The sequence below is a fragment of the Eucyclogobius newberryi genome, unplaced genomic scaffold (assembly GCF_026437365.1).
Source record: "Eucyclogobius newberryi isolate DKJ021-1_F unplaced genomic scaffold, fEucNew1.0.hap1 SCAF_13, whole genome shotgun sequence".
Lineage (NCBI taxonomy): Eukaryota > Metazoa > Chordata > Actinopteri > Gobiiformes > Gobiidae > Eucyclogobius > Eucyclogobius newberryi.
The window spans coordinates 29,351,470-29,369,371 of NW_027315757.1; the positions used below are offsets into that span (position 1 = coordinate 29,351,470).

Here is a 17,902-nt window from a genome sequence, read left to right on the forward strand (position 1 = left end):
TCTTTGTTTCTGTGGGCCAAAAACGATTATTTCAGTCTTGTCTGAGTTCAGCTGGAGAAAGTTGTTTTGCATCCACACACTGATCTGTTGGATGCAGTGACAGAGTGAATCTACTGGTCCATAGTCACCTACCGATAGTGAAACATAGATCTGAGTGTCGTCTGCATAATTGTGATAGGACACATTTTCACTGCGTATCAACTGACCCAACGGCAGCATGTAGAGGTTGAACAGAAGGGGACCCAGGACTGACCCTTGGGGCACTCCACAGGTCAGGGTCATGTGGTCTGAGACACAGCTACCAATTTCAACAAAGTACTTCCTGTCTTCCAGATAGGACCTTAACCAGTTTAGGGCAGTGCCAGCGATGCCCACCCAGTCCTCTAGTCTCTGTAAGAGGATCCCATGATCGACAGTGTCAAAAGCAGCACTCAGATCTAACATAATTAAGACTGAGGCTTTGCCCGTGTCAGTGTTCAGGCGGATGTCATTTGTCACCTTGACAAGAGCAGTCTCAGTGCTGTGATGAGGTCTAAAACCTGACTGAAAAACATCAAATGAGTTGTTTATTAAGAGGAAATCTGTGAGCTGTTGGTAAACAACCTTTTCAAAGACTTTGCCCCAAAATGGTAGATTAGAGATGGGCCGGTAATGACTCAGTACTGCGGCATCAAGACTGCTCTTCTTTAGGAGAGGCTTTATGACCGCAGTTTTCAAAGACATTGGGAATGTTCCAGATTGAAGCGACATGTTAACTATGTGAGTGAGTGGTGCTAACAAACTGTTCAGCACAGACTTTATAAATTTGGTGGGTAACACATCAAGGCAGCATGTAGATGAACTCAGACTGGTGATGATCTCATGGACAGTTTTGTCAGTTACTGGTGCAAAGTGAGTGAGCTTTAAGTGTCTTGGTGGTTTTAGGGTAATTTTTTGCATTGTGGGATTTATAGCATTTTTAATGCCCTGAACTTTGTCATTAAAGAATAATGCAAACTCATTACACTTGGATGTGGAAATGAGTTCTAACGGCAGCTGAGCTGGAGGGTTTGTTAATCTGTTTACTGTGGCAAACAGGACACGCGAGTTGTTACTGCAGCTTCCAATTATTTCAGAAAAATATCTTTCCCTAGTTCTACATAAGATTAGGTTGTACATGTTCAGCTTTTCTTTGTAAATCTCTTTTTGAACCTGGAGCTTTGACTTGCGCCATTTCCGTTCGGCCCTGCGGCACTCCCTTTTTTTGTGCCCTGACCAAATCATCATTTCTCCACGGCGCCTTCTGCTTATTTTTAACCATTTTAGCCTTTATAGGGGCGATGGTGTCCAGAACATTCAAAACACTAGATGTAACAGAGTTCAACAAATCATTTACATTAGAACATGAGACATTTTCAAAGTTTATCATTTCCATAAACAGTGCACCTGTGCCATCACTTATGTGTCTCCTCTGAACAACTGCAGGACCAACCGGAGGTTTGGGAGAAACAGACAGGTCAAAGAAGACACAGAAATGATCAGACAGAGCAACATCGATCACATTAACATTTGAAATATTTACCCTCTTTGTAATTATGAGATCTAGAGTGTGTCCTTTGCTGTGGGTGGGGCCTCTCACATGCTGAGTAAGACTGAAGGTTTCAAGGACAGCATCAAGCTCTTTAGCGTTTCTGTCACAAATATTATCAACATGCACATTGAAATCACCTGTAATGACCAAACCATCAAAGTCTGTGCATATGACTGAAAGCATCTCAGTAAAATCATCAATAAAACTTTGGCAGTGCTGGGGAGGCTTGTATAAAACAATGAAGAGAATGGATGGAGACCGTTTTAGCTCCATTTTAAAGGATACATACTCAAATGATGAAAACACCCCAAAAGACAACCTGCGGGTAATTATTTCATCTCTAAAGACAGCACGGACTCCACCCCCTTTTTTGTTTTCTCGTGTTTCAGATTCAAACTTAAAGTTGGGTGGAGCAGATTCTATCAGAACTACATTTCCTGTGTTTTTGTCAAGCCATGTTTCAGTTAAAAACATAAAATCAAGATTATAAGAAGAAATAAAATTATTAATTAAGAGAGATTTGTTACATAAGGATCTGACATTTAGCACAGCAAGTTTCAAACTAGTTTCAGTGAGACTGGGCTTTATCTTTTCACAGGGAATATGAATCACATTTCTCAGATTGGGCCTGACTCGCATTTTGTTTTTCCATCTCTGTGATGATGTGACTACAGAAATAGCACTAGGGGGGGCTCTTTTTACATAGGGCCCCGGGTTGGTTTGATTTTTATTGTGACAATAAGTCCCGGCAACGCTGAGACCCAGTGCATCCTAGCTATGGGAGATACCAGGTGAAAGGCGAGGTTGGATGGGTGGTGGGGCTTTTGTAGCCAAGGAGAGTTTGGGACCAGGTGAGAGGCGAGGGGGGATGGGTGGTGGGGCTTTTGTTGGTGTAGTCGGTACTGACATAGCCCTTGCTATATTGGGCGTGAGTGGAGCCATCTTAATGCCTGATTTGATCAGACTTTCAAAATGGCTGGGAAGGCCCATGGGTGAGAGTGGAGATGAGAAGGAGAATGATGAATCTTTAGTGGGAGTAGATGTTGCAGGGGGAACCCAGGGCTGGTGTGAAGGCAGGGGCGATGACAGGGATGTTGTTGGGATTGTCACAGATGGGTCCAAGGCCTTTGAAGATTGTTCCTTTGCTGGAGGCGGTGGAGGTGAATGTGGAGCAGCTGGAGCTGAATCCTTTGCTGGTGGTGGTGGAGCAGCTGCTGATGAATCCTTTGGTGGAGGCTGAGGTTGTGGTGCTTTTGATGTTGAAACATTGGCTCGGTCTCTGGCTGAGGGAGCAGGAATTCTTCTCTCATTCCTCTCTTCTCTAACTATCTGCTCAGGACCCTGTCCAGGCCCAGTCCAATGCCTCAGAGCGTGGAGCAGGTTCTCTGTCAGCACCCTCACTCCACCTCTGCATAGGTGGGGGCCATTTCTCTTAAACAGGTCCTCTCGTTTCCAGAATAGATAGAAGTTCTCAATGTAGTGTAGTCCTCTCGGGGAACACTCTTTGGACAGCCATGTGTTCAGCTGAAGAAGCCGGCTAAACTTGTTTATCCTCCTGTCGATGTTTGGAAGAGGTCCACTTATGAATGTTTTGATTTCCATTTTATCAAGCACGTCGAATAACTTCAAGAAGTCTTTTTTCAAAACGTCAGTCTGTTCCCGCCACATGTCCACTGCACCCACGTGCACAATCAGCTGTTTAGCTTCTCCATGCTTAGCCATAATATTTGGAAGGAGTGACGTTATCTCAGAAACAGTGGCGCTTGCAAAAGAATGTGTGTTTATCTTTTCATGCGTCACGTGACTTATCGCGCCGTCCCCAACTAAAACAATCTTCGTGACCTTGGCTCCTGGCACAGATCCTCCTCGCTGTATTTTGGCCACGTCATCTTTCCTTTTTTCATTTAATTCCATCTCTGAAAGTGGTAAAAATCTGTTGGTGAGCTGTATTTTAGGCGACTTCACGTTATCTTTGTATCGTTTAGGCTTTGCTCCAAGTTTGTTCCAAGAAACAGCCTGGTCTTTCTGGTTTTTAGACAGTTTTGGAAACGACACAGAGTCACTGCGGTTTAGGTTGAAAGTAGCAGTTTTTCTTGTAAAAAGTGTGCTCTTCTTACCGTCGGTTGACAAAGGAATGGTATCGTGAAGAACTTTTTCAGATTCCAAAACAAATATCCGTGTTTTCAGCTCATTAATTTCTTGTTGATATTTCCGACAGCGTTCACAGTCTTTCTCCCTTCTTCTCCCGGACATGTCGCTGGCGTCAGATATGTCGTTAAAACTGGAAAAATGTTCTTAAAATCCTTGGTTTACTTGAAAAAGTCTAAAGCAAAAATGTTTGGAAGACAAAAACTGATTAAAAAGCAAAATAAATAAGGAAAGCAGCGATAGCAAGCGGCGCGAGCAAAAAAGCGTGTGCACTCTTCGGAAGCAGAGATATAGAAAATTATGAATAGAGCAAATTGGTATTAAGATTTCATGCCAGTTTAGAAAATGACTCTACGTCTCCCACCCTTTGACTCAATGTAGATGAAGATATAATGGTCCTGCAATAATTCAGATAAAGTTCCTAACTGTAAACTCTCCTTAATCATCTTCTCAATTCAAGCTATAATTTATAAATAAATAAATAAATACATAAAATATACAATTTATAAACAGTCAGGCACTTTAGGTGTGGATCTTACTCAATATTTTGTGAGCTCATAAAAAAGCACATGGGTATGGACATCTGACATTCTCCCATAATATAATATAATACATATTCATGATTATAATAGATTTATGAACCTGTAAGGTTTTTACATAGCCCTGAAAATAACATTCTCATCATATTATTCAATAAATAAAGATTTCCTTGTCTTAGCATTGACATTGTTATGCGGTTCATAAACGGCCCACATGCTCGTGTGTGTGTGTGTGTGTGTGTGTGTGCGTGTGTCAAAGCATGGATTACACACAAACAGAAGCATACATTGGTATGTGGCCCATGAACAATTTGTAAAATAAGGTGGAATAAAAGTCCTTAGTTCACTTTGGCTTAGCTTTTTTCATTAAACTGTTAGTGAATATCGAACATTACAGTGAACAAATGTGAACCGTAGACCATAAGGCAAGTTTATTTGTAGAGCACAATTCATACACAAGGTTCTATTCAAAGTACTTCACACGAAAGGAAAAATGCATTAAAATCACAAAGAAATTACAGAAATCACAAAACAGTTTAAGACATGAAAGAGAAGAGTGCAAAGAAAAAGTCATGTGCACAGCTAAACAAAACTGTTTTTATCTCGTGTGTGTGTGCGTGTGTGTGTGTATATGTGCGTGTGTATATGTGTGTGTGTGTGTGTGTGTGTGTGTGTATATGTGCGTGTGTATATGTGTGTGTGTGTGTGTGTGTGTGTGCGTGCATGTGTATATGTGCGTGTGTATATGTGTGTGTGTGCGTGTGTATATATGTGTGTGTGTGTGTGTGTGTGCGCGGCTTTTACTCTTCATACATTACCAAATTATCAAGTCTAGGACAATTAAGGATTGAATGTATTGTATAAGAAATGTTAAGGAATGATTTCTGTTTCGTGCATATACAGTCTTGCAGCTGAAATGGTTTCAGGTAGGCGCACATACACTAATGCTTCATCGTACTCCCTTTAGACTCTGTAAAACATTATATGTTATGACATGTAAATGTATAATAATGAAAATAAAAGCCCAACTAAAATAAACCCAAATGTTTAAATAGGTAAATAAGAATAGGAAATTAGGTTAAAGCCTATACTGCCTTTATCATGTTCTTCTGACATTATTAGATGTCATTTTTAATTAAATGACAATCACAGTATCTGGCAACAACCAAAGAAAACTGAAAAACTAAAAGCTTACATATTCAAAGTAAAGGTTTAATGTAGGAAGTAGAAACTTAATGTATCCCACATATTTGTATTAGAAGTAAGCCTTAAGCACTGATCTGATTAACACACTTATATTACATTAAAAACATTGGTATCATGTAAGTGTCAGTAAATATTGAAAAAGGAGCGTCTATAAGCTCACAAAAACACATCTTGAGTTCTATTGTTGCAGTTTCTCTGCTCCACTTCCTCTCTCGACATGCTTCAGTCCAGCAGATCAGGCCTTCATTGGAACATTGAAGCAGCAGTAAGTATTGATCGCTACAAAAAAATCATCTATCATAGACATTGTTTTACCTACCAGGTTAAGTCTTCTTTATTTATGACCCATCAAGTAATCAAAGTGTTTCTTCACCAAGTTAAACTGGCCTCCAAAATCTTTAACCAGAATGAACAACAATAATTAATGCAGTATATTACACGTAAATGTTACTTTTATTGCCTGACTGATTCTCACATCTTCATATCTTCATAAAGTATTGGGCTAGTGTGTATTCATGGCTGACCAGGCAACCACTTTTTAATATATTACAAAACTAATTGTGACATTATTCATAAAGTGTGTGTCCTGTGTGTACCTGGGATTGACAAGTCCTTTGTTTTGAACGACAGCTCAATAGATTCCTGCAGAGTTTTCTCCAGTTGTTTCTGGACATCATCCTGATTCATCAAACTCATCAGAATAAATGTATGATAAAGAAGTCCTATAAGACTTATAACTTGGTAACTTACCATCAGCTCCTTCAGCTGGGCCAACATTACAGCTCTGGCTTTTTTAAACATCGTGTCCTTTACATCATGGAGGTGGTTTTTTACAGTATCTTTCATTTTCTCTAAACTGCCTAAGCCGCTGAAATCTGCTGCCTCTGCAATTAAAATAGTGTATTATTTCAAGTTTATTATACTTTATAACAGGAGTTATGTGTTAAAAGTGTCATCAAAGACCAACTTTCGTAACATTCTTGCATCGTCTCTTTCACAGTCTCTGTCAGACTGTTGTAGATGAACTTTTTACGATCACGAATATCTTTGCACAGTTTTATCTTAACCTTGGCGACCTTATAAAAGCAAACATGTCAAATAAAGTGTACATTATATTATTTTGTATCAAATAATTTACATGTTTACCTCAGTCTTGATAAATGTCAGCTGAAGTTCCAAATTCTTGAACTGTTGAACCAGTTCTTTCATGTCAAGTGAAAATGCATGAATCTTCCCATAGATAGGTCCAGATATCGCATCATTTCTAAAAAATAGAAAAGTATGATGATTGCTGTAAATTAATAAAATTACACACTGTAATAAAGTTAAATGAACGAATCTTACGGGAATGTTTTCCTGAATTCTTCATCTATGCTGTCAGTCAGAAAAGTTGATAATGTTTCATTGAGGTTGATTTGTTTCTTCTTTGTTTCGTAAAGGCCATCGTTTTGCAAAGCACATTTCAGTTGTCTGTGAAAACCACGCCCACCACCTTTAGTTGTCTTTTAAAGACGCAAAACAAGAAAAATTAAAACATTAAAGTAAATACATTTAGTTTTTGTGTCCAGATGTTCTTACAGGGTTTAATTTCCTCTTCAAGGCCATTTCAGACTTGTTTTTAGACTCCTCGACACCCTTACGCAGGCATTTTTCAAACTCTTCATACACATCATCCATAGATCTTTTAACTTTCTGAAGCTCGCTCTTTATGTTTCCATTCAGCTTCTCACACACCTGTGCAGTTTGACCAGGCTCCAGAAACACAAAGCAAAGGCAAAGGCAAAGGCAAATGCAAATGCAAATGCAAATGCAAATGCAAATGTAAATGCAAATGCAACAGCTGAATGAGAAACAGCCACACAACACAACAGATGTGAACAGTAAGTAACACAATTTATCTACACATTTTACCACGTTTTCCAGTTTTGTTCCCTGGATCAGAGACAGAATCCCATAGGCTCCAAAAACATAGTTCAGAGTTACATCATGCTGGTCATTTAGACTTCGAAGCCATTCTTGAAGTTTGGGTATTTCTGTAACAAAATACAATATATTGAACCACCAACACTTTAAATATCTGTGTTTGGTATTTCTCATGCTCATTTTTACTCACCAGTTTCATCAGGTTCAAGATTCTTTTTTTGGAAAAATTCTCTAGAGCTCACAGTGAATACTTCAAAGCATTCGTCTTTGAATTGTTTCTACAAAATAAAGCAGTTGCTCCTTTAGGTTAGTTTACCAACACTTCTCCTACTGATTACCCACAATAAGCAGCTAATACTGACACTTTAGGGACATAATATTTGTAATATTTGAGTGTGACAGATTTGACAAGAAATTCACCTTGACTTTGGAAAGTTTGTTGAATTCTTTCCTTATTAAGTCTTTGGCTTCCTGGTTGTTTTTCAAAATGTTGCGAGCAATGCTGTCAGGTGTGCTTTAAAATATTAAACTAGAGGTCAAACATTTAACACTATTAGTATAATGTAAGCAAATATAAAGTGCTCACCCATCGTCATCAGCCCCTTCATCACTCTTGGTGCAGATGAAGTTAATGTTTTGACATTCACCACCATTACCCATGAGACTGCACGTACTCTCAAGGATCTCCCAGGCGTCTCTATCAGATACTGCTCTGTTCATATCAGACACAATCCACACAGTGGAGCAACTAGCTACCACCTAAACACATTCGTTTAGAAATAAATGTCTACTAGGAACTAGACATGGAATATCACCAACATTTCATGGTAAAATACCTCTTTCCACATCTGATCCCTGCTCTTATTTCGATCCCCATTTCCAGGAAGATCCACTAAAGTGATGTGTTTAAGAAGATTGTTGTTTGGTACTTTTACAGTCACACACTTTACCAGGGGCCAGAACCATCTTTTTCCTTCATCAGAGTTACTTCTGGTGTATTTAAGGACTTTTTGAGCCAACTCTTGGGCCTGCAAAAATATGTCAAATAAATTATTAATTTGGTTGATAACATTCTGATAATGTTATAGATTTTAACAGTCACCGATTCCACTTGTACAATCTTTTTTCCAGACTTAAGAAATTCTGGAATTTCTTTAAAATATTTAGGCTCCATCAAGTTTTCAGGAGATCTGTATTTCCACTCATCTCCATAAAGAGCGGTCATTTTTTCAATATTCTCTCCACAATCTTTCTTATCTTCTGAGATTTCACCAAAAAGATTTTTCAAAGACCACAGCTCATCTTTCCATTCCTAAAGGACGTTCAATTCATGCATTCATCAACAGGCATAAGTTTCATATTTGAGCCCTACTATGACCACTATTACCTCTTTAGAGATGAACTCTATCTCTGCTTCATACTTATTGCTTTGTGTATTAGCCTCCACTTTGATCATGGCGGTGGTGCATGCGCGCAGTCCTCCAGTGGGCAAAAGATCTTTCTCTTCAATAATGGCATTGATCAAAGTGCTCTTTCCTCCACCAGTTTTACCAAAGACACCAACCAGGTCTCTTTTATCAGTATTCAAGTCCCGAATCTTATTTCTGAATAAAGAAAAGCCCAAAACAAATAAATAAAAATAGAAATAGATTAAATTTAAGAAATTAATAGTAATGCAGTGAGTAGTTACTTTAAAAAATTATTCAGTTCGGTGCTCTCATGATCACCCAACACGTTGTGGACCCTAAGCATAATTTCTATCACCTGATTCTGAATGAAGTCATCTGTCCAGATATGCAAGAATGCCAAAGTGTGATTTTTAGAATAATGTAGGAACCAAACCAAATTTGTTTCAACTTTACCCTCAAATGATCCTGGGGCAGTGTCACATTGTCGTTTTAATTTCGCAGGAGTGTCGGTCTCAGGCTGTGGACCCAGTTTCCTTTTTGTGACATTTTCTTCTGAGAAAAGAGATTGAGATTTTTTATTTTTACACCATACATACTCCAATGTATAAATTACATGTATTTTACCATGTTCACATGTTGTACCTGAAGATGAAAAATCCTAAATACAAACATTTTATTTAGTATACAAACTTTACCAGACGTGGGTGCTTACATTACGTTCATTTATTTAGTGACTTTCTGTATAAACTATTTCTAAGGTCAATGGGAAAACCTACCTCAGGGGACATCCTAGAGGCACCTGAAGTAGATTCTGGGCTCATCTCTGCTGGCTCCTCTTGAAGCAAAGGAACAGTGGCTCCACACCCGAGCTCCTTCTGCCCATTTTCAGCTCCATCCTGTGCAAGACACTCATTTCAGCTGCATGGGTCGTATGGTTCTAAACCAACAAATATGAACCTACACTGACCACTGCATTGGACAGTTGTCAAGTGTCTGTTTATTTCTCCCCCCAATCTGAGGTGTCTAGGGTGCTATTTGTGTCCCTATTTCTTACTATGTCATGGTGCATTAAAAACACAGGAATAAACGCAGTGTTGACAACAATCATAATAACAAATATAGCCGCAAGCGGAAATGACCGGCCCTCGCCACGCCGCCGCCACACCGCCGCCACGCCGCAAGAGGAGGGGGCGCTAACGCGCCCCAATTGTCCTTTTATTACGCCTACTGCTGAATCTGTGACGCTGTCACATCTTCTCCCCTTTGTTTTACCATCAAAAAGCAATTTTATTTTGAATTCTTGGCAAAATGTGCGGCTTTGCCGCACAGACACCGTGACTCTTTGAATAAAAATGTGGATAACTTTTGATGGTCCACCCCTGAAGATGAGTCTCACCAAATTTCACGTTGATAGGGCTAACGCCTTGGGAGGAGTTGGTGAAAGTATAAAGTGTAAGCATGTTCTGGTGATTTCCCCATTGGAATAACATGGGAGGTTTCGGTCATCGCTACAGCAAAGCCATAACAATTATGACATGGGTCTCATATACTTTTTTGATGGGGAGGCCAAAATTGAGTTTTGTGTCAAATTTCAGATAATTTCGCAAAACTAAACATTTAACCTCGATATAAAATCTGGGGTACTTTCGTTAATTTTGAGTGGGCTCCGCCCACTTTGTGTTTTTGGCCCTCTATACAGTAATAATGTTCAATTTTTGCATTACATGCTTATATGCACGCAACATGCAAGAGATGGGGAACGTATTTGTGAGCTACTTAGCGCAAATGAATGCTTTATATGGGGATGACGACCGCAATGTAAAGTGCTCGTTTAGTGCGCACTTTTGCACGGGCTTCGCCCGTTTACTACGGTAATGTTCCATTTTCCTACAACTAATTAGTATGCACGGGGCGTGCATGAGTGGAGGAGAGCGTTAGTGAATGTTTGGAAGTGGGCGAGCGCTTCGCGCTCGATTTCCTAATAATTTAAACTGCAAGTAGTAAAGGGCCTTCACAATTGCTTTTATTTATTCTTATATAAGAGACAGTAAACAACAGTAAACAAGACAATAACCCTGACTTACATGTAGACTTGGCGGGACAGGGTGAGCATACGTTCAAGTTAAAGATGGGGCCACAAGACAAAATGGCACACTCAAAAATGAGGAGGACCGTCAGAGGTCGGCAGCTGAATGTTTGCTGAGGGATATAATCCGACTGACATGATAAGGAGTATTTTTTCTGCTTGAAATTGTTGAGATTGATGGTGGATGAAGGGATGTGGCAGCCGAAATCTAATGATAGGAGCTCTGTGATCCCTTCCCAGATGTGGTGGACCGGTGTACAGTGTCAGAAGGTGTGAATGTAGGTATCTGGTGTGTTCTGTGTGCAGTTAGCATAGTTAATTGAGGTGCGTCCCATTTTTAATAATTGTTGACCGGTCTAATTAGTTCTACAGAGCTCATTAGATATTGTATATACATGTAATATTGTATATTGAATTAGTGACAAATTTAAGTTATTTGTCATTATGTGTGCAAGGGATAGCATCAGGGGCAACCTCTAGGTTCTGTTCCCATTTAGCTGTGGGACAGTGGTGGGATGTGTCTGATCTTGAGTTTTGAGGGGGTTTTTGTGTAAGAAGATCCCTAACAACTGGTGGGAGATTCAGGTTTAAAGGCTTGTTTTAATTATTTTAACTAATTATATTAAATTATGCTTTATAATAACCATCTAGCCTTGAAACAAAACGGCGTATCTGTTCAGTTCAGGAGCATCTTTCACACATCTATGAGCCAATAGTATTCAATAAAGAAGATAATGTTCATATTATTGTTATAATCTAACTGTAGAATCATCAGATTGAACATGTTCTGTATTCATTTTTTTAAAAGATATTTATCTAATTAATAAGGAATTGTGGCTCTTGTCCCCATCTGAGGTTATGACGTCATCACATTCTCTGAAAACAACCAACTGGCCCCCTAACGCCCATCACACATGTTTAAAACATCTGCATACACTTATGATGTTAAAATAACTTACCGTTAACTGTCTAAGTAGTTTTTTGAATTTGAGCCTTGCTCCTGCTTTTGGAATTAACTGTTTGAGTTCATCTTCATTAATTCCTTCTCCAAGAGAGAGAAAACTTTCTTTGTCCACTTCCTCGTCTGAAGCGGGAGACAGAGTGAAATGCATATGCAAATGTTGATAAATTGCATCAAACAGTGGCATTTACCTTTAAACTTCTCTATCAGTGAACCATAGCCCCATTTTCTTAAAAAACTGCAAACAAATTCGTCCATAATGCAAACACAGCAACTGTGAGGAATAAAAAAAAAAGGTTTGTAACATTATCTAACAATAAAAGGCGGGATTACGAGCGGAGAGGAAGAGGAAGAGCGGAGACTAGAGAGCCGCGCCCAACCACGGTGCCAGATCAGGCGCTTTTATATCATACACTCTGGGATTTATCCACAGGATCGTGCCAAACCAAAACGGTATGCTATGTATTATTTATTTTACTCAAGTTGCTTCTGTAGCCATAATCAAGAGTAGAATTGATCGGGAAGTTCCAGGAGACAACTGACAACAATCAATACAATCAATACAATCAAAAACATGCAGACTTTATCTTTAAACTGTCTATTTCACATGAATGTTTATTACCTGCTCCTGCTCCGCTTTAGAATCTTCAGGGCGGCTGCTGCTCAATGGAGGAAAACAGACTGAAGCATTTGCAATAATAGTAGAAGTGAACGTGGATAAACTCCTCCTACTTGTTCTTGGTCAAAGACCAGACGCGCAATTTGAGCGCGCGTGGGCAATAATTCTGAGGGCGAACAGATTTACTCAATTAACCCAAACTTCTTTTAACGCAACGATTTTAATTGCAGTAGTACCACTCTTACTGTATGCTACTTTTAGAGTAGTTTTATAATGTTTAGTAATAGAGGGTCTCAAAATAATAGGTTAAGTCCACATTTCCCCTAACATAACTGTCATTCCTATGTTAGAAAAGGATCAGGGTTAATGTGGACCCCATTACATCTCGGGAGTGTCTACAGAGCCGCTCCTGAAAATGCTGGGCTATTTGACCGCATCGGGTTAGACCGCGCCGGGTCAGGGTTAGGGTTAGGGTTAGGGTTAGGGTTAAGGTTAGGGTTAGCCCTGAGGCTATAGAGGTCATTCACGTGACGTCACCCGACCACCCCCCACGCTCCCTCCACATTCCTCCAGGCTCCTCCAGGCCCTTTTGGCCAAGTTGGCCGCCCTCAGTGCGTGTCCCCCATTCTATACCGCAGTCTGTCTGCTTCGATTCACAACGAAACACGGTTCAAAGAGGCCCAAAACTTCATTAATGATATCGCACGCTTTACTATAATCACAATGGTGAAGGTTTATGTGGCAGTTGTTGCAGCAACCGGGACAATAAACGGAGAGAAGTTCTATCCGATACCGAGAAACCCGGAAATAAGAGCGCTATGGACATAGACATTATATATATATATATATATATATATATATATATATATATATATATATATATATATACACGTATGCACGTCACAGCAGCGTGAAAGACTGAGAACAGTCAACACGGACTTTTGGAATGATTCGGCTTGAAATAGTCTGTTTACGTAACGTATAATGATGGATTGTTATATCCATCTATAAATATACATGTATCATGTTGTAAAGGTCTGATATTTAAGAGAATTACAAAGAAGTGTTAAGATAAAAAGTCTGGTTTAATGACAATAAATTACATTTAGAGGTGTAATAATGTCCTCATCATTTTCTGTAGTTTTTGGTTTGGGTATATATTTTGTTATTAACTTTTCAGTTATTTATTTACATAATATGATTTGGCCAATATGCTTTTTTTAATCAAATGAGAAGAAATATAAAATATAATCATCAATTCTGTTACATAATTGAGTTAAGCAGTATTTAATTATATTCACTTTTTCCTTTTGTGTCGTTCTTGTGTCATGTCAATCTTTAATAAATACAAAACACATTTGTTTATTAATGTATTTAATAAGAATAATGAAAAATATAGCCGCAAGCGGCAATGATCGGCCCTCGCCACGCCGCCGCCACACCGCCGCCACGCCGCAAGAGGAGGGGGCGCTAACGCGCCCCAATTGTCCTTTTATCACGCCTACTGCTGAATCTGTGACGCTGTCACATGTTCTCCCCTTTGTTTTACCATCAAAAAGCAATTTTATTTTGAATTCTTGAATGAAAATGTGGATAACTTTTGATGGTCCTGAAGATGAGTCTCACCAAATTTCAGGTTAATAGGGCTGACGCCCTGGGAGGAGTTTGTGAAAGTCTAAAGTGTAAACATGTTCTGGCCCCATTGGAATAACATGGGAGGTTTCGGTCATCGTTACGGCAACGCCATAACAATTATGACATGGGTCTCATTGACTTTTTTGATGGGGATGCTAAAATTGAGTTGTGTGTCAAATTTCATATAATTTCGCAAAACTAAACATTTAACCTCCATATAAAATCTGTAGGGGGCGCTGTGGCGCCAAATGAATTTATTTCACTTCAAGTAGGTTTAGGGCAAAGAGTTTAACAACTGATTCTAATTTGACGCAATTCGGACTTTATCTGCGCAAACGGCAGAAATTTTAAATATGGGAGATTTCTGAAATTTTAGTTACAGTTTGCGGCTTCGCCGCACAGAGACCGTGAGAGGTATCAATGTAATTTGGATAACTTTTGATGTCCCACTCCTCAGTAGCATTTTCACCAAATTTCAGCTTTTTAGGGCCAACGCCCTGGGAGGAGTTCGTAAAAGTACGACGTTTGGAAAGACTCCGAAGTCATGATTAGCCATTTTTGAAGCAATATGGCCGACATTTGGTTCGGGGGACGGCGTTGCCGTAATAATATTTTTTACTTCTCTTGTCACCATCTACCTCTGCGCCAAATTTCATGATTCTACGATCAGATTTTTTTTGGGTCATTTCCCATCTCTCAATGCATTTTTGGTACATTTGGTGGCGCTGACGCGCCAATTTTTTTTATTTTAGAAAAGGGAAATAGCCAGAATGTAGAGAGGCACGATTTTTAGAGGTGTGCAAATTTTTGTGACTTTTCGTCAATGTTCACTGGGTGAAAAATAGGGGGGTTGGTCCCGAGAAGAAGAAGAAGAAGAAGAAGAAGAAAGAAAGAAAGAAAGAATAATATTCCGATGCGAAAACAATGTTTCCCATTTTTCAAATATCATAAACTATACATTTTCGGAAAGCGCTCGCGCTTTCCTACCTCATGGTGTGGGTCCCTGGTCACTGACGGGTACTTTCGATAATTTTGAGTGGGCTCCGCCCACTTTGTGTTTTTGGCCCTCTATACAGTAATAATGTTCAATTTTTGCATTACATGCTTATATGCACGGAACATGCAAGAGATGGGGAACGTATTCGTGAGCTACTTAGCGCAAATGAGTGCTTTATATGGGGATGACGACCGCTTCGCGGTCGTCATCCCAATGTAAAGTGCTCGTTTAGTGCGAACTTTTGCACGGGCTTCGCCCGTTTACAACGGTAATGTTCCATTTTCCTACAACTAATTAGTATGCACGGGGCGTGCATGAGTGGAGGAGTGCGTTAGTGAGTGTTTGGAAGTGGGCGAGCGCTTCGCGCTCGATTTCGTGCGCACTACGTGCGCACTTTCGCAGCCGTGCTTCGCACGGCCTTACGAGATTAATAGGCCTCTCGCCAGCTTGTGGCGCTCGGGCCTAATGAATGAACTTGTTCAATAAATGCAAATCTGATTATAACTACAAATGATAAATTGATTTTAGCCACAGTTTTAGTTGAGTTTTAAAGCTACAATGTGGGAGTCCCTTATTAAGGAGTTTTGGAGTCTGTACTGTTCATTATTATTATCATCATTAATAGAATCAGAAAAGGTTTATTCCATTGTCAAAGAACAGAATTCACAAACAGTGGAACTTGCTTTGGTGATTCAGTGCAACATAAAAATAGTAACAATGATAAAACAACCTGTATAAGTCAAATAGAACAAACTGAATAAGATAAGATATTCCTTTATTGTCCACACATGGGGAAATTTCGTTGTTGCAACACAGTAGATACTCTTAATAGATCGATCTTAATAGAAGAACTCTTATAAACAAAAACTCCTATAGACAGAACCTCTCATTTCTTAATAAGGAATGGAGGGGGAAAAAAGAGATAAAAATAAAATAAAAACAGCTAGCATAAGACAAGATAATACTAATAATAATGGTAAAATAAACACTCTTTTTACATCAGTTATATGCACATGAATGTGACATTATTGCGTTAAATACTGAATATCTCAGTATTTAACAAGACTTTGTTTCCATGGCTACGCAGTCTTCTGATGAAAAGGACTTCAGTGAACTCCTCCGTTCAGCTCCATCGTTTGACTGAGGGACAAACAGAACATGTCACAGCTTTAGATTATACAAGTTTGTCCTGAAGCTGTTTTACAGACACATGTGACACAGCAGTGGCTCTTTTGAAGAACAATTATCATTTAGTTTTTTTGGTCATAACAAAACAGTACTGATTCTACACTGTTTACTTTTAGTCGAGGCACAAGTTAATATTAAAATACCTTTTGCTTTGGAGTCGTCAGGAGTTTACGTGAGATGACTCTGTGTCTGCAGTGATCAGGTCTGCAGTGACCTGTAGTGACCTGTAGTGACCTGCAGTGACCTGCAGTGACCTGTAGAGCTCTGGACAGCACAGACAGACCAAACTCACTGGTCAGCACTGAAGATGAGAAAGATACTCATTAGAACATTGATATATTATGCACATTTAACAGAGAAAAGCTGGAATATGTTATTGACAGATTTACATTTCGCTCTGTAACACAAAGTTCCTCTTTTCACATTAATTTTTAAAGCTAGAACCAAAAGTCATTTACTTTTGCATAAGTTTAAACCTTAGAAGTTAGAACATAACTAACATGTTTGCTAAATCTCTACATATTCCATGGAAGTAAATCCATGACATTCCTATAGAAAACAAGCGTGTGCTTTGCTATTTAAACACTTCATTATGAAATATGTAATAAAACCTCAAATGTCGTCTTATCAGCCCTGTGAGAACACAACTGTCACTTTTAAATACGTTTACATTTATATATGTAAGTGTGATAAAATGTGAATGTATAATTATATTTCTGTGATGTATTTTATCTGCATAATAGTGATATTTTATCTGCATCATTAGTCTAAGAGAAGAACGGGTGTGTGACAAACTGGATTTGTGAAGGGGTCGTAAAGATGGCCAAAGGATGTTTACCCGAGGGGGGGTGATAACCCAGAGGAGTCTGGGTAATGTTTACCCAAGGCTTGATCTCTACGGAAAAATACCAAGTGCCTTGATGTGAAACTGACCAATGAGAAATGTGACCCGCCTATTCCAGAATATCTAATAAAACCAACCAGCATGGGAAAAAACAGTGTGAGACGCGGGGGTGAGACGCAGGAGGATCACGTAAGCTGCTTACAACAGCTTGCATGATCAGTCCCCGCGTTTTCTCCCATGCATGCCATACAAATGTCTGATCTTTCTGTGTCGTTTCATATTCTAAGTTGAATTGTGTTCTCTATGTGTTAAGGAATAGCATCGGTGTATGTCTCATTTCTTGACATTTTCTGGTCCTTCGAGCCGGACGACAAGCAGCCCTTCGCGGAGATTGACGGGTGAATCGGTGAAGTCTGTGCACAGCTAAAGGAAGTCCACTTTTCCCGTGGCCGCCCATCGCACCTCATTCTCCGCGAGGAGAGCACGTCGTTTCGAAGCAGCAGGAGAACACAGGCGACAAAGAAGGTCAGACAAAATTTTGTGTGTGAAAAAGAGTTAGCCATAAAACGTTTTATGCATTAGTTTGATATTTACTGGAAAAATATTGTAGGCTTATGGACGAGATAAGTTTCACACATAAAGCAAGGCAGTTAGGTATTACTGAGGAAATACCCAGTTTCATATTACTGAGGAAATACGCAGTTTAGGTATTACTGAGGAAATACCCAGTTTAGGTATCACTGAGGAAATACCCAGTTTAATATTACTGAGGAAATA

At 39.3% G+C, this 17,902-nt stretch overlaps 1 protein-coding gene across 1 annotated transcript; it reads right to left on the reverse strand.

Annotated features, from left to right (window-relative positions):
• Positions 1–5,648: 5,648 nt before the first annotated feature.
• LOC140358474 (nuclear GTPase SLIP-GC-like) lies at positions 5,649–12,113 on the reverse strand. Its single transcript, XM_072443335.1, has 21 exons — positions 12,034–12,113; positions 11,841–11,965; positions 9,572–9,691; positions 9,420–9,453; positions 9,249–9,347; positions 9,077–9,170; positions 8,774–8,990; positions 8,489–8,698; positions 8,223–8,414; positions 7,973–8,145; positions 7,807–7,900; positions 7,577–7,664; positions 7,375–7,496; positions 7,042–7,215; positions 6,808–6,965; positions 6,610–6,727; positions 6,431–6,539; positions 6,214–6,347; positions 6,060–6,141; positions 5,783–5,859; positions 5,649–5,704 (listed from the first exon to the last, which is right to left on the reverse strand). The coding sequence occupies exons 1-20, from the start codon at positions 12,098–12,100 to the stop codon at positions 5,798–5,800; spliced, it is 2,472 nt and encodes an 823-aa protein (XP_072299436.1). The 5' UTR covers positions 12,101–12,113; the 3' UTR covers positions 5,649–5,704; positions 5,783–5,797.
• Positions 12,114–17,902: the final 5,789 nt, after the last annotated feature.

Coding starts and splice junctions, on each gene's coding strand:
- LOC140358474 (XM_072443335.1), bottom strand. CDS start 12,100: ATGGACGAATTTGTTTGCAGTTTTTTAAGAAAATGGGGCTATGGTTCA. Junction 7,497..7,576: donor TCTTGAACCTGATGAAACTG/GTGAGTAAAAAT, acceptor ATTTTGTTACAG/AAATACCCAAACTTCAAGAA. Junction 6,966..7,041: donor TGAAGAGGAAATTAAACCCT/GTAAGAACATCT, acceptor CGTCTTTAAAAG/ACAACTAAAGGTGGTGGGCG.